The sequence below is a fragment of the Rhinatrema bivittatum genome, chromosome 6 (genome assembly GCF_901001135.1).
Source record: "Rhinatrema bivittatum chromosome 6, aRhiBiv1.1, whole genome shotgun sequence".
In the NCBI taxonomy this organism is placed as follows: Eukaryota; Metazoa; Chordata; class Amphibia; order Gymnophiona; family Rhinatrematidae; genus Rhinatrema; species Rhinatrema bivittatum.
Window position 1 is genome coordinate 239448630 of NC_042620.1, and position 15802 is coordinate 239464431.

The 15802-nt window shown below is 40.9% G+C and overlaps 1 protein-coding gene across 4 annotated transcripts in view; it reads left to right on the forward strand.

Annotated features, from left to right (window-relative positions):
* Positions 1–15802, forward strand: part of GPC3 (glypican 3) — an 883509-nt gene that overhangs the window by 438542 nt on the left and 429165 nt on the right. For all 4 annotated transcript variants that reach the window (XM_029606666.1, XM_029606667.1, XM_029606665.1 and 1 more), the window contains one exon: positions 998–1692. In XM_029606666.1, the coding sequence (XP_029462526.1) occupies positions 998–1692 (695 nt within the window). The remainder of the gene's footprint in view (positions 1–997; positions 1693–15802) is intronic.

The window sequence follows — 15802 nt, forward strand, 5'->3', positions numbered from 1 at the left end:
TTGGAGTCATTCCAGAGGCTGGTGACTAAAATGGTCAGTGGTCTTCATTCTAAAACATTTGAGAACAGACTTAAATATCTAAACATGTATACCCTAAAGGAAAGGCAAGATAGGGCAGGTATGATAGAGACATTTAAATATCTTCCAGGCACAGGAGGCAGGCTTCTTTCAAAGGAAAGAAAGATCTAGAACAAGGGTTCATGGGATGAGAGTGAAGGGGGGTAGACTCAGGAGTAATCTTAGGAAATATTTCTTTACAGAGAGGGTGGAGGATGCATGCAACAGCCTCCCGTGGAGATGGTGGAGGTAAGGACAGTATCTGAATCCAAGAAAGAAAGCATAGGACAAATACAGGGATATCTGATGGAGTAAAAGGGATTGTAAAGATGAATAGTTGATGAGAAAAGGCAGACTAGATAGGCCATAATAGTCTTTTTCTGTCATCATGTTTCTCTGTTTCAATGAAACAGCTAATGTGGCTAAAGGCTAATTCTTGAATTTAAAAATGTCTTTTGGTTGGTATTCAAGGAAAATATGAACTACAGTACTTGGACGGACTGCTGGATGGAGATTAAGCTCAAAGCTGTCCTAATCCATGGGAAAAGATAAATTCTTGCATGAATGGATTAAAATGTCAACCTTTACTGTTAACCTGAGCTTAACCAGCAAATGCTTTGGTAGAATGTAATTACTTTTTGCCTAGAAATTACAAGGCTTGAAATAGAATTCCTGTTTGTTTCATAATCAATATAAGAGATGATATTTTTAAATCCTCATTCCAGGTTTGTGTTTTGCATCAAATATTTTCATTAAATGCTTTCAAGTTCCTTCCAGACTTGAAAAGTGAGTATATTTATTTCAGTTCATTACCACTTTTCAAAATGAACCCATCCTGAAAACTTTACAATAAATTCAAAATGGATTTTTTTAAAATAAAATTCTTAGCAGTTAGGCAAGCCTTTCATGGGGTTTTCCTTGCTTTGTTTTTGTTTTACAGAAGTCTTCGAAATTGTAATACGCCATGCAAGAAACTACACTAACTCCATGTTCAAGAATCATTACCAGAGCATAGCTCCAAGGATTTTCAAAGTCGTTGGCAAACTTTTTACAGATGTATCATTTTACATACTGGGCTCTGACATAAATGTTAATGACATGATCAATGAATTTTTTGACAGCTTGTTCCCTGTTGTCTATACCCATTTGATTAATCCAAGCTTTCGAGAACCTTCAACGGAGTCTGTTCAGTGCCTTCGTGTAGCACGGCGGGACATGAATGCCTTTGGTAATTTCCCCAAGATTATCATGACCCAGGTGTCAAAATCACTGCAGGCAACTCGGGTTTTCCTTCAAGCTCTGAACCTTGGAATTGAAGTAGTAAACACCACCGACCACTTAAGATTCAGCAAAGATTGTGGACGAGCGCTCCTGAAAATGTGGTACTGTTCTCACTGCCAGGGTCTGTTGATGGCCAGGCCATGTGCTGGATACTGCAGTGTGGTGATGCAAGGGTGCCTGGCAAGTGTTGTGGAGATAGACAGCTACTGGAGAGAATACATCAGATCTGTAGAAAGGCTGACTAAAGGCATGTACGGAATCTATGATATAGAGCATGTGCTGCTCAATCTCTTCTCACTGGTACGTGATGCTGTGATGTATGTTCAGAAGAATGGAGGAAAGCTGTCATCAACAGTGAGTTCTTTTAGATATTATGGGTCTTTTGCCAGTCTGGGTGGGGGGATATAAAAAAATGCAATTTTTCTTTGTTCGGTTTATGCTTTCTTTTCCTTGCTGTTAGTTCTGTAGTATTCTAAACTCAAGCTTTATTGGTAACTGTCAAAGGAGAAAACTGATGTTTTGGAAATTAGGTACAATGGGGAGGATAATCTGTACATCACACAAAATGTATGAAAAACCAATGGAAGAGTAATGCTATGTAACCAGAGTTTTGAATATGATGCCATACTAGCCATTGTGACAAGTAAACCTAAGTTTCCAAGTTTAAAAAAATTAAGTATAATAAAGTATAAAAAAGAACATAAGAATTGCCATGCTGGTCAGACCAAGGTACATTGAGCCCAGCATTGAAGGTGGCCAATCCAGGTCTAAAATAGTTCTAATTCCTGTTGCTTCCAGGGATAGCAATAGCTTTTTTAGTCTACCTACCTAATAATGTGCTATGGACTTTTCCTCCAGGACTTGTCCAAACCTCTTTTAAATCCCACCATGCAAGTCACCTTGATTACGTTCTCTAGCAATGGATTCCACAGCTTTATAGTGCGCTAAGTGTAAAAGTACTTTCTGCAATCTGGCGTGTCCCCTTGTTTTAGTATTATTAGAAAGGGTAATTTACCTGTTCCATCCCACTCATGATTTTATAAACTTCTATCATGTCCCCTCTCATCCTTCTCTTTCCAAGCTGAGGAGCCCTAGCCTGTGTAGCTTCTCATCATAGGAGAGATGTTCCATCACTTTTATCACCTGTGCACCTTTTCTAGTTCTGCTATCTCTTTCTTGAGATAGGGCAACCAGAATTGCACACAGCTACACAAGGTACAGTCACACCATGGCTTCATACAGAAGCAATTATAATATTTTCTGTTATATTCTCCTTTCCTTTTCTGATCATTTCTAACATTCTATTTCCTCTTTTGACCACCACCGCCCACACCGAGCAGACGATACAAGTCATTGGCTCACTCAGCTTTTTTCCCATAGACACAGAATGGGAGAAAAGCCTTAGAGCTGAATTTTACAAGAGCTGCTTGCGTATTCATGAGTATATGGGCAGAGCTTGAGTGACGTGTGTTTTAAAAGCTGCAAATTATGTGCATTTATGAACATGCGTAAGTTAAAAAAAAAAAAAGGAGCGATGTTGGGGGCATGTCAGGGGCTATCTGGGGTGGGGCCAGAATTTACACATGTAAATCTATATTCCAAATCCAGCGGCTGGAGCACTCAGGGGGCTTTTATTTGCACATGTTTGCTTCTTCTCTTAATTAGGTGTAAGTCTGCATAAATCTCTGTTTAAGCCTAAAACAACCAGGTGAGGGGACTGGGACTACAGGGGGGGAAATGCAGGCTGAAAACCAGAGGGGTCTGGATGACCTCAGAACAAACTGGGCAAACTGGTGGACTCATTTGTAAAACTGGGAATGTCCTTCAATCAAGCATGTTTTAAAGTCCACTTCTCTGTGCATGTTAAAGCCGACAAAGTCCTAAGGAAGATAAGCAAACTACGGCCAGGAGTCATTATTCAACGCATACACATACCATTAAAAATTCTAGCATATCCTCACTCGCGCGGCCATACGCATGTATGTGGGCGCACGCGCGCTTGTTTTAAAATCCATCTCTCCGTGAATCAGACCCTACATTTCCTTTTAAGATTGAAAGCTATGGTAGACATAAGTCAGGTTTGCTGCAAATAAAATACTAATTATATTGCTTTTGTCAAATAGAAAACTGTGTTTGAATGAGGTTGTCACATTGTACAAGCATCACAGACAATTCTAACACTGATCAGAGATGTGCCTGGTGATTCTTACTTAGGAATTAAGATTGAAATGTCTGTAAGCTTGATGTCTTAATGCTGTGCGATGAGAAGAAGTTTGTGTTTAAAGCAGAAAGTGACTAGAAGAAGTTTGTGTTTAAAGCAGAAAGTTTGTGTTTAAAGCAGAAAGTGACTAGTTTAAAAAAAAACAGCATAGTACTTGAGTAAAGGTAATACCATTAACATTTTACGTTACAAGCTTTTGATACAGTTAGGACCCCTTTTGTCAGTCAATGCATGTTTAATTGATCTTGGGAATATCCAGACTTTTATTAACAGCATATACATCAGTATGACATGGATTGTTTATCATAGTTGACAATACTTTGGGTCTTCTCATAGGTTTTCTTCTAGCCTGCAGCTTCAGTGAAAATACTTCGATAGCTTTAATTCTTTTTGGGGTTTTTTCCAAGCCCTTAAAGCATTGGTTCTTCCTAGATAAATATTTTTTGAGGGCTAGAATCAACTATACAGGCAATCAGCCAGTCAATCAGCAGTAACTACGATCATAAAATTATAAAAACAAGGGGAATAAATGAGAATGCCATATCAAGTAATGACACTAGAATTTCACTGATGAATCTAGCCGGTATCAGTCGTGCTGTAAGAATTTTTTTTTACAGCATATGCAGTTAATACTCAGTTGATCAAGTCACCAGGATTCATATGTTAGTGAATTCAGTCTGTTGGTTGGATCATTAGTTTCCCCAACTGGTCATCGACTATTTCCTAGTGGTCTCCTATCCAAGTACTAGCTAGGTCAAGTGGTTCTGGATATCTGACTCTTCCTCCTCCGCCCTTGCCTTATCTCTTAAGAAAAAAGGGGCATCTTTAATTGTTCCCTAAAATTATGGAATTCTGTGCTGATTTGTTCTTTCTATTCTATCACTTATAAAAGAAAAAATTGTTGTCTTGTTCATTCTGATACAGCATTAGATTGTTAGTAACTCTGTCGACACTAATACTGATCAGTTTCTCTCAAGTGCACTGGATCATATAAATTGAGTTTTTATTGGCGCATGAGGAGGGAGATGTCAAATTACATGTTTTACTTATGCATTGGCTTCAAATATTAAAACTTTTTAGGATACTGTAAAAGCAATGTCTATGATATCTGCAGGGAAAAGTCCCAAATTGTAGCTCCTACTACTATAATATTTGCACTGGTTGTGTCAAGCAGATTGATTTTAATACACTGTCACAAAATGAAGAAAAAGGAAGTTTGAAGTAATAGACATAGAGAGGTCCATATTCAGAAACATTTAGATGGATAACTCAGAAGTTATCTAGCTAAATGAATATTTGGGCACTTAGCTGGCTAAAATAGAGCCAGCTAACGAGTTAGCTGGCTAGAATTTAGCCTTCTAAGTTAGGGGCAATCTGGGACTGTAACTGGAAGGAGTTGAGTTAGCCGGCTAAGGGGGTCATTTTCAAACGCATATCGCATGCGATATGTCTCTATCGCACGCGAAAATGCCCTTTTCGCGTGCAATAGCATGCTGGGGGTGGAGTTGGGACGGAGTCGGGGCAGCAAAGGGAGGAGTCGGGGCGGCGAGGAGGCAGACTCGGCGGTGTCTTTGCTGGTGGCGATAAGGTTAGTAACATTATTGTCGTCAGTAGCGTGCCCAATAGCACTACTTTTCACGGTGGCGCTATTGGGTGCAAAAGCCGGCAGCGAAAACATCGCAGTTGTGCGAAGGCTGCCGGCTTTTTCAGGCCCGCCTCCCGTTTTCCCTGGATTCACCATTCTGCGTTAGAATGGTGAATCCAGGCCTACGTTTTCTGGCTAACTCTGATATTCAAAATTAGATAGCTAAAGTTAAGACCAGATTCATTAAGGCTTTTCTCCCATTTTGTTTCTATGGGAAAAATCCTTAGTGAATCAGGTACTTAACTGCTAAGTTTGGTCGGGTGAAAATGCTGTCCTAAAGTTACCTGGTTAACTTTAAGATAGCCAGCTATATTCATTAGTGCAGCTACACTATTACGGTACGTATCCCTCCAAAGTTAGCTGGATTAAGTTTGTCCATCTAACTTTGCTAGCCCGACAGTGGCTGAATATGGACCTCTCAGTAGATCTACAACTTTTTATATGCTCCACCAATCTTGGCTGAAAGTAGTTATGACTTGCAGTCCAATTTTCAACATGATGACATGGTTATAACTTTGGTAGTGTCCTCCTTATAATCTGTAGATTTCGCCTTCAAATATTTGTTTGAGCAATCTCCCTTCAGCTAGTTTGTCTGGAGACTTGTTTATAGAGAATGCTGGCAGATAAGGGAAATGATCAGAAATGAATCATGAATTCTGTGAGCTCTTAGGCGGTATCTGCACACAGATTTTGTTAACTAGATGACAGACAAATAGAAAAAGATCTCACTTCCCCTGAATAACAATGATGTTCAAATGGCCTTTAACAGACTTGGTTTTCAGCCTCTGTGAACAGTCTGCACTTGTAACCAAGGTCATTTCATGCTTTCTTCTACAGGACTGTCCTATTTTTTGTTTTGATTTTTTTTTTTTTTTACTCCAGAGGTTTTACCTTGCAGGTTTTGCTTGAATTCATCCACTTGTCACTTGAACGAAAACACAGCCTAAGACTCATTGGGACCAATTTATCTGTGGTGGGGAAAGTGCACCCGCAATAGGATGTATCACCATGGAGGTACTTTTTGCCCTATTGTGCGATGCTAGTACTGTGCTTAAATGAGCTCATGCAGATGATTGAACTGTCAGAACTACCCTTATAAAGATCTCAGTAGATATATCATGGTCATTTATTTTCAGAGATTCTGCAATTCCTCTAGGACTTGCCATGTCCTCTCTTCTGTCTGTCCCCTTTCCAATATTTTTTTTGGGGGGTGGAGCAGGAGTGAGGCAAGAATGCATAGTGAATGCATTTCTTTCCTGGCAAGTGCACCCCCTATCCTCACCTCAGTGAAACCCTTTCACTCTCCTCCCACCCACAGGCTCTTCCTCTCCCTTCCCCCCGATTCATTCTCCTCCTCTCCTCCTTCCCCCTGCAGCCCCCCTCACCCTTTCTTCTCTTGTCCCTCCCTCCTTAGCCTTCTCATTCTCCTCCCCGGCCACACCATCGTCCCCTCTCCCTGCCACTCCTGGGGCTTTGATTTGGGCCGAAGATATTTCTACCACTTTCCCTCCCACTTCTGGGCTCTCAAGGATGCTCCTGCCACCCTCACCACTCCCAGGTCCAGACTGTGAGTCGAAGATGCTTCTGCCACCCTCACTACTTCCAGGTCCAGACTGTGAGTCGAAGATGCTTCTGCCACCCTCACCACTCCCAGGTCCAGACTGTGAGTCGAAGATGCTCCTGCCACCCTCACTACTCCCAGGTCCAGACTGTGAGTCGAAGATGCTCCTGGCACCCTCACCACTCCCAGCTCCAGACTGTGAGTCGAAGATGCTCCTGGCACCCTCACCACTCCCAGCTCCAGACTGTGAGTCGAAGATGCTCCTGCCACCTTCACCACTCCCAGGTCCAGACTGTGAGTCAAAGATGCTCCTGCCACTCTCACCTCTCCCAGGTCCAGACTGTGAGTCAAAGATGCTCCTGCCACTCTCACCTCCCCCAGGTCCAGACTGTGAGTCGAAGATGCTCCTTCCACTCTCACCTCTCCCAGGTCCAGACTGAGTCAAAGATGCTCCTGCCACTCTCACCTCTCCAGGTCCAGACTGTGAGTCGAAGATGCTCCTGGCACCCTCACCACTCCCAGCTCCAGACTGTGAGTCGAAGATGCTCCTGCCACCTTCACCACTCCCAGGTCCAGACTGTGAGTCAAAGATGCTCCTGCCACTCTCACCTCTCCCAGGTCCAGACTGTGAGTCGAAGATGCTCCTTCCACTCTCACCTCTCCCAGCTTCAGACTGTGAGTCGAAGATGCTTCTGCCACCCTCACCACTCCCAGGTCCAGACTGTGAGTCGAAGATGCTTCTGCCACCCTCACTACTTCCAGGTCCAGACTGTGAGTCGAAGATGCTTCTGCCACCCTCACCACTCCCAGGTCCAGACTGTGAGTCGAAGATGCTCCTGCCACCCTCACTACTCCCAGGTCCAGACTGTGAGTCGAAGATGCTCCTTCCACTCTCACCTCTCCCATGTCCAGACTGAGTCAAAGATGCTCCTGCCACTCTCACCTCTCCCAGGTCCAGACTGTGAGTCGAAGATGCTCCTGGCACCCTCACCACTCCCAGCTCCAGACTGTTAGTCGAAGATGCTCCTGCCACTCTCACCTCTCCCAGGTCCAGACTGTGAGTCGAAGATGCTCCTTCCACTCTCACCTCTCCCAGCTCCAGACTGTGAGTCGAAGATGCTTCTGCTGCCTTCTGCACTCAGGGACTGACTTGCCAGCCCAGAAGATGCACTCACTTATTTTATTTATTTATTTATTTTATTTAAAGAGTTTTATATACCGTCATTCGGAAAACGTCAGAATTAAATGCCATCATAACGGTTTACAAAAATGAGGTTATAAGGGATAGGGGGTAGATAAGGGGAAGACAAAAATGTTATAAAGGTTAAGGGTACACAAATACATAGTTAAGAATATAGAGAGTTCATTCTTGATTTAAAGGTGTATAGTTGTTTTGCAGTTCATTTAATCATGAGGTTGTGAAGGAAGGTGGTGATGAGTGGACGGATACATTTTTGAAACCCTGTTTGTATTTTTTTATAAAATGCCATCAATATGCACAGCACTGCACAGGAGAAAGTAAATGTAAAAATGAGGCTTTCTGTGTTGGCTTAAATATTTCAGATATTAACTTCACTGAACTTGGCTGGAACTAGTTTTATGACTTGCAGCCTGATTTACAACATGATGACCTGGTTTTAATTGTGGTAGTGTCCATTTTCTAATCAGTACATTACACCTTCAAGTATTTGTTTGAGCAATTTCCTTTTAGCTAGTTTGTCTAGGGGCTTGTTTGGAGAATGCTGATGGGTAAGGGAAATTATCAGAAATGAATGAATCTATTTGTAAATCCTATTTTATGTATCTTACACTTTTTAGACAGAAGCAGTCCTTTTTGACACAGGAACAGGCTGATTACATGCCTGGATTACTATAATGGTGTTCTAATGATCTTTCAAAGAAATATGTTTTTTATTTCTGTTTACAGCTAGTACAGCATGCTGCAGCCAGAGTTATTTTAGGGGCTAAATATGAGGAGGAGAAGTTCCTTCTTATTTATTTATTTATTCTCTTGTTTATTTTATTTTTATTTCCATTTGCTTTTCAACACTTCATCGCACATTACATTCACATACTGTAGGTATTTTCCTATCCCTACAAGGCTTTATACTTTTAAAGCAGCTTCATTGGCTTTCTGTGGGTTTTTGTATTCATTTTAAAAATTTGTTCTTGGTTTTAATTCTTTGCATAATGTTGGTGCTGGATATCTTAAAGTCTGGCTATTTTTATATTGTCCTGGTTTAGTATTGTGTTCTTCTTAGGTCGTGCATTTGGCGGTATCATCTCCTCTTAAATGCACCAGGTGTTTCCCAATCCTCTCCTGGAGGCACTCCTAACCAGTTGGGTTTTCAGGATATCTGTAATGAATATGCATGAGATAGGTTCGCATTCGTTGAAAAATGACTATATAGGTGTTCCTCCAGGAGAAGGTTGGCACACACTTCACTAGGGAACAGATGTTCCTTTACATGTGGAATAATCTTCTGCAGAATGTTAGAGGGGGGGAACAGCATTTCTTAACCTTCTGGAAATTACTGAAAACCTGTCCAAAATAGCTTTTGATGGGGACTGATTATTTTCAGGAGTGATCCTTTTGGTTTTAGGTTCTCTATTTTGTATTGACTGTTGATTTTTGTATTATGTTATGATTGTTTTATTTTTATTTGCCTCTGGTTTTTTTTTTAAATTATGTTATATATTTTATTTAGTTGTACCTAGCTTAGGATTTTTTAAAATTCAAGCAGGTTATAAATTTGAATAAATATTTTTCATTGGTCTTGAGTAAACAGTACTGTATGTTTTTGTCTTTTCTCTTGTAGATCTGTGGATAGTTTCCTTGTACTCACGTAGGAGTGGCCAACTCCGGTTCTCAAAAGCTCCAAACAGGCCTGATTTTCATGATATTCACAATAAATATGCATGAGATAGCTTTGCATATATAATCCTCTCCTCATCGGGGGTTACCCTCAGTGGTTGCAGGGGTAATAAGTGATGCTTCTGCAGGCCCAGAACAGTTCAAAACCACACAGACAGAATTTGATCCGTTGGGGACTAGCTAAAGCTGGGAGGCCCAGGGGAAGACTTACTCTAGAAAGAATTCCAGGTTTATGCCAGCATGGTGGCTCCATATCAAAAGGAAAATTTATTGTAGAATCTAAAACTAATCACAATTAATATAAGAAGCAGAAGCTAAAAAAACCCATCAGGATACGGTCCAAGAACAAAAAAACTGTCTTCCCCAAACAGTTTAATTACGCAGGAATATTATTCACCTCAGTTTGCACTGCTATACCCAAGGGTTTTGAGGTAAGCTGTCTTACCTTGTAAAACACACAAGAGGGTCTCAGATTCCCTTACACACCCTCTGTAGGAAAAACAGTACAATCTTGGCAGGGACCAGTCTTCAGCTCCTCCATTCTTTGATGATTCCCAACATTCTGTTTTTCAAGATATCCACAATGACTATGCATGAGATAGATTTGCATACAGTAGAGGCAGTGCATGAAAATCGTTTTCATGCATAGTCATTGTGGAAATCTTTAAAACCTGGTGTGTTTGTGTCTCTCGAGGACCGGAGTTGGCCATCCCTGTCTTAAAGGAATCCTTGGACAGGAATCCCTCCAACTCCTTCAATCTCCATAAACTCCAGAAATCTCCTCCTTGTGCCTTGTGGAAGCATTATTTATAGTCCAGCTGAAACCCCATCTCCTAAGGGGATAAAACCTCCCATAGCTCACTGGTCACTCAACCTCATTGACCTTCCATAGAACATTCCCCTACTGGAAGATTCCTAGTGAAGAACACAGAATATCTCTTTAGTGACCTTCAAGGGGCCACACATGCAATGGAGGCAGCACATGCAAATCTATCTAATGCATATTCCTTTTGGATATCCTGAAAACCAGGCCTGTTTGTGGCTCTTGAGGACTGGAGTTGGCCACCCTTGTACTAGCATTTTATGATACTGTAATGTCTTTCCTCCTTGTTGCTTCCAGTTGGTAACTCTGTGGTGGATGTGCTGTGTTAATGCTGAGGCCCAGGCAGCCTCACAACATACATCCATACTTATGTAATCCCCCTCCTAGCCACTCCTTTGAAAAGGAGTACAAATTGATTTTAGGCTGAGTCCTAGTTCACCTCTCTCAACCATGGTGAAGTTTTCTCAAGGGGGAAAGGTTTTATGTTCAGGGCTCAAGATGCTAGTCTTGTGCTTGGAACACCAAGGAAGAGTCTTCATATAGTTATGGTATCCAGAACAATCATTTTTTACTGCAAAATGTCTGTATAACAAATAATCTAACACATGCCACATTTTCTCCACTCCATGATTCTCAATAAATGCCAGTGGAATTTCTTATCCTTCTCTGCCACTCTCCTGGGCTCTCTTCTCTTCTTGGCCAGAAACTGGGTCTCTTTTGGATTGGTGGTAGGTTCCCTCTCCCTAGAATACTTTGATGAACCTTTATTTATGGTTTATTAAAATGTGTATACTGCAACATCATAAATTTCATAGCAGTTTATAATAAAATATACATAGTCAAAAAACAATAAGAACATATAATAAAATAACATTCAAACAAATCAGCAAACTAGTATAAAATAAAATAAATTATACATCTGGGTAAGCATTCTTAAATAAAGTTTTTAAAGCCCTCTTAAAGGCTCTGACCTAATCGCATCTGGAAGAGAGTTCCACAACATAGGGCTTGCGACAGAGAAGGCCCTGTTGTGCATGATGTTAAAAATTTGAAAAACAATACTGATTTATTTCAAAATTTGTTGTATTCATACACCATTCATTCTAAAGCTGTTTTGCAAGCTAATGGTGGGCACTCCAACTATTAATTTTATGTTGTTTAATTCCAATTTGAATACTGATTAAAATGGTATATTGCATGCTTCTATCAGATTTCTGGTTGCTGCTGCATTGGGGAAGCAAAGGTTTTGAAACACCCGGTACTATATGTGGATTTTGTATTTTCCACAATCAGTGACCATCATCTGAGAACTTTTGACTTTGAATGTCTGAGATTTTTGTCAATTAGCAGGGAGGTAGGGGCAATATCTGCACAAACTTTCTCCTGTCTTGCACATATACACTTTAGCACATTTACATGTTCAATCTCACATGCTTTTTCACACAGATATATGCTCACCCTTACACACGTACTCTCATTCACATGCTCATGCTCCTTCAAACTAGGGATATGCACTAAATGTTTCTTTTTTATGTCGTTTTCGTTTTGGGTCATTATCTGTTAAATTTCATTTTAAAATGGTTCGGGAGGTATTTATTTCAGGTTTCCCTAATTTCGGAGTTAGTGTGCATTAAGTCCCATTAGTGTGCACTAACTAAAAATGTTACCAATAAGATTAAAAGTGTCAATTGGGGAGCAGTTTGTTAGCTAGAAGTATGGTTCTGCATTCCTATTATCTCTCTCCTTAGTTACTTGTTTGTGTTGCCAAGGTTGCAAGGTGGTGTGTGTGGGGGGATGGCCAGTGTCTGGTAACAAGTGTAAATAACAAGTGATGTAATAATAGTATCAAGTTCTAGTCAGCAAAAGCATGTAATGCAAATGCATATTTACAATTTACCAATCCCTTTGTATTTTATGAAAGGTGCTCTGGTATTTTAGGATATGCATACTTTTAATTCCCCTGGTGTCTGTCTGTGTGTTTGGGTGAGGGGACAGTAATTGGTGAGAGGGAAAGTGACTGGGGTGAATGTATGGGGTGACAGGTAATAGTGCGCAGCAAAGTCCTGTTAGTGTGCATTAAGTCCGTAAATAAGAAAACTATAGTTAGTGCGCACTAACGGGACTTAGTGCAAGCTAACTACATGTTAGTGTGCACTAAGTCCCGTTAGTGCACACTAACACGAAATACGAATTTTCATAAAATTTCATATTTTTTTGTGTTTCGTGGCATTGTCTATTTAGTTGAAAACGAATGTACATTCCTACCTCAAAAACAGATGCTCACTTACACATTCTCTCACATACATACTCACTTGCACTTTCAAACTCTCTTTCATACTAACACACCACATTCACTCATTCTTTCTCTCTTGCCACAAAGCAACCAGCTGCAGCTTCCTCCTTCGTGCCCGCGCAGCAGATAAGACCAACTTCTTCAGCTGCATGAGCCGACACTCCTTCTGCACCTTCTTTCAGCATTGTGGGCTGACTGGACTTTTCTTCCTTCCTCCTGCCAACCATGTAGCCTAAGCTCCTCCTCCTTTCTGCCTGCATAGGTCCAGATGATTCCTATTCCAGAGAGCCTGTGTAGGTGCTTCTCTGCTGCACCCGTGCAGTTTTCTGATGTTGGTCTGGAGACCTTCAGAAATCTGGAGCCTCTGGACCAAATCTGGAGAGTTCCTTGGTATGCTGATCACTAAAGAACTTTATTTTTTGGTCAACAACTGCTGTGTGGCTTGTAGTTTTTTTTTGTTATGCCTGGCTGAACTGAGCTCTGGGAGACAACTCCCACCCCCCAAAGCACCTTGAAAGATTGTTTTCCCCTTGTTGGGAAGAACCTCCAGGAGGTAACCCATGATAGAAGTCAGGGCAAGGGCTATATGAAGTTTGTCTAACCGAGTCATGTCAAAGATTGATATAAGTGGATTAACTGACCTGCTCTTGATGTTGGACTGTGTTTACATTATCCCTATGCAAATACAGAAATTTAAGTCAGGTTACTATTTTTGTTTTGCTGAAATACTTTTGAATATACCCCAGCATATATTTTCAACCAGAGCTGATTGCAGGAGAGTCCTCAACCTGACACTTTAATTAAGCACTGGCTTGTACACGGAGGCCACTTCTGTGGAGAGGCCCTAACAAAATGGTAGTCCTCTTCCAACCTCAATGTGTCCCTGCTGTGGGGGTGAACACAGTCCCCTATTAAGATTTCTCCCTACACTTATATTTTGGACTTGTTTGATGGAATCATTTCATTTCAGCTTACACATTTTTTTTTAATAGACTGAGAGTGAAGACACTGGTATCAAGAAACATGCAGCATTATCCCCTAAGCAGGAATGAACTTCACTTGAAATGAAACTTTACAGTACAGAGATGAATGGTACAGCAGATACGGTGTAGGAAATAATAAAACGTCCTCTGCATATTCTTAGCTGATGTCAGAAGGAAAGGATTTGGCATACTTGCTATATGCCTAGCATGTGCAATCAAAATCAGTGCTCTTTCAAAAACATTAAAGAAAAGCTGGAGTATATTGTACAAAAATATTTATATTCCCTGTTTCACCCATAAATTTACTGTACACTGTATATAAATGGAATGGGCTAAACCATAAAAGTGGAGAAACGAAGGTGTGCTAAAATCTGTGTTTTGAATAAATTGCAAAAATAGTCATTGATAAGGCAGTTCAGTAGGTACTGTTTCATCAAATTTATTACTTAGGGACTAAGTGCACAATTGGACGGATTGGACTGGTTCATAGTCCCCTGAGTGTGATAGATTAGCCAGTGTAGACTATTTACCGACCTTACAAATTCACCTTGCTAATTGTGTGCATGTCTTGAAAAGGAGACTTGTTGGATGTGATCCCATGCTGTCCAAAGAGGTCTGTGGATTTTTGGCCAGTTTAAATGATTATATTATCTTCTGAGGGACGAATAGCTGTATACAATAGAGGTGCACCAAAACAGGGATGCAGTAAATTGATTACAGCAAACCATACCTGGCTTGAAGGGCCTATAATCATAGTGGGAAGAAAGGGACACATGCAAGAGATTGGGAAATAGGGTGAGATGCAGGAGTGATGTAGATCACAGATGAAGGGGTAGAATTTGTGGAGACTGTGAAGGAATACCTCTTTGAAGATGTCTGCCCTCAGGCCCAACTTTAACTATATAGCAATGTGCTTAGCAAAAATTTGGAAGTATCAGAAAATGAAGGAAAGAGACAAAAATACCATTTTCCACATTTCATGTTATGATAAAAGATTATTTATTAATAACACAGTTTGATAAATAATAGATAAGTCCACAAAGGAGCCTCTTCAAAAAGTAAAAGCGAGAAAAGGTGCAATTAAAAATAAAACAATTTTACTGCAAAATGATTATTATTAAATTGGATGGAAAATGGTAGCAGCCAGTTTGCTGATAATCCCCCCGGGTTCCTACCTGGATCGGATTTCATCTTTGTCATGTGGAGTTCCTCTTGAGCTAGTGATAATAAAAAAAAAAAAAAAGAAAGGGGAGGTAGAGGGTTTATTCCTCCTCTACTGGTTGACACAGGAGTTGTTGCAGTTCCCGCCAGAGCTCAATGTTACCTTAAGCCCCATGAAATAACTCTTCTGCCGCAGCCCTCCTGACCCGTTCCCCCCCCCTCCCCCCCACTGCCTCACCTGGTGCTGGCAGGTGCAGACGGTACTGCAGAAGGAATCAGGCAGAGGAAGAGAGAGAAAATGCCATCACCAGTGCAGAACTCGGGACGTTATAGGAAAGGCCAGATGGTCTTAGGATGTAGTTTCCTTTGGCTAGGGACTGTAGAAGTATCAGTTAGTGTAGCTCTGGGTGACAGTCACAGCTCCCTGGATGAGCTTACGGTACATAAGTACATATATATAAGTACATAAGAACATGCCATACTGGGTCAGACCAAAGGTCCATCAAGCCCAGCATCCTGTTTCCAACAGTACCTAGCAGGATCCCAAGGGGTAGATAGATACCAAGCTTCTTATCCCAGGGATAAGAAGTGGATTTCTTCAACTGTACCTTAATAATGGTTTGTGGACTTTTCCTCCAAAGCTTTTTTAAACACAGCTAAACTAATAGCTGTCACCATTGAGTAAAAAAAAATATTTTCTCTTATTAGTTTTAAATCTATCACCTAGTAACTTCATTGTGTATCCCCTAGTCTTTGTAGTCTTTAAAAGAGTAAACAACTGATTACTCAGTTCACTCCACTCATTATTTTATAGACCTCTATCATATCTCCCCTGGTCCTGAGGTGAAGGCTATGGGGCTCTGGTGTTCTGTCTCATGTGGAATTGAAGAACATTTTGGTGA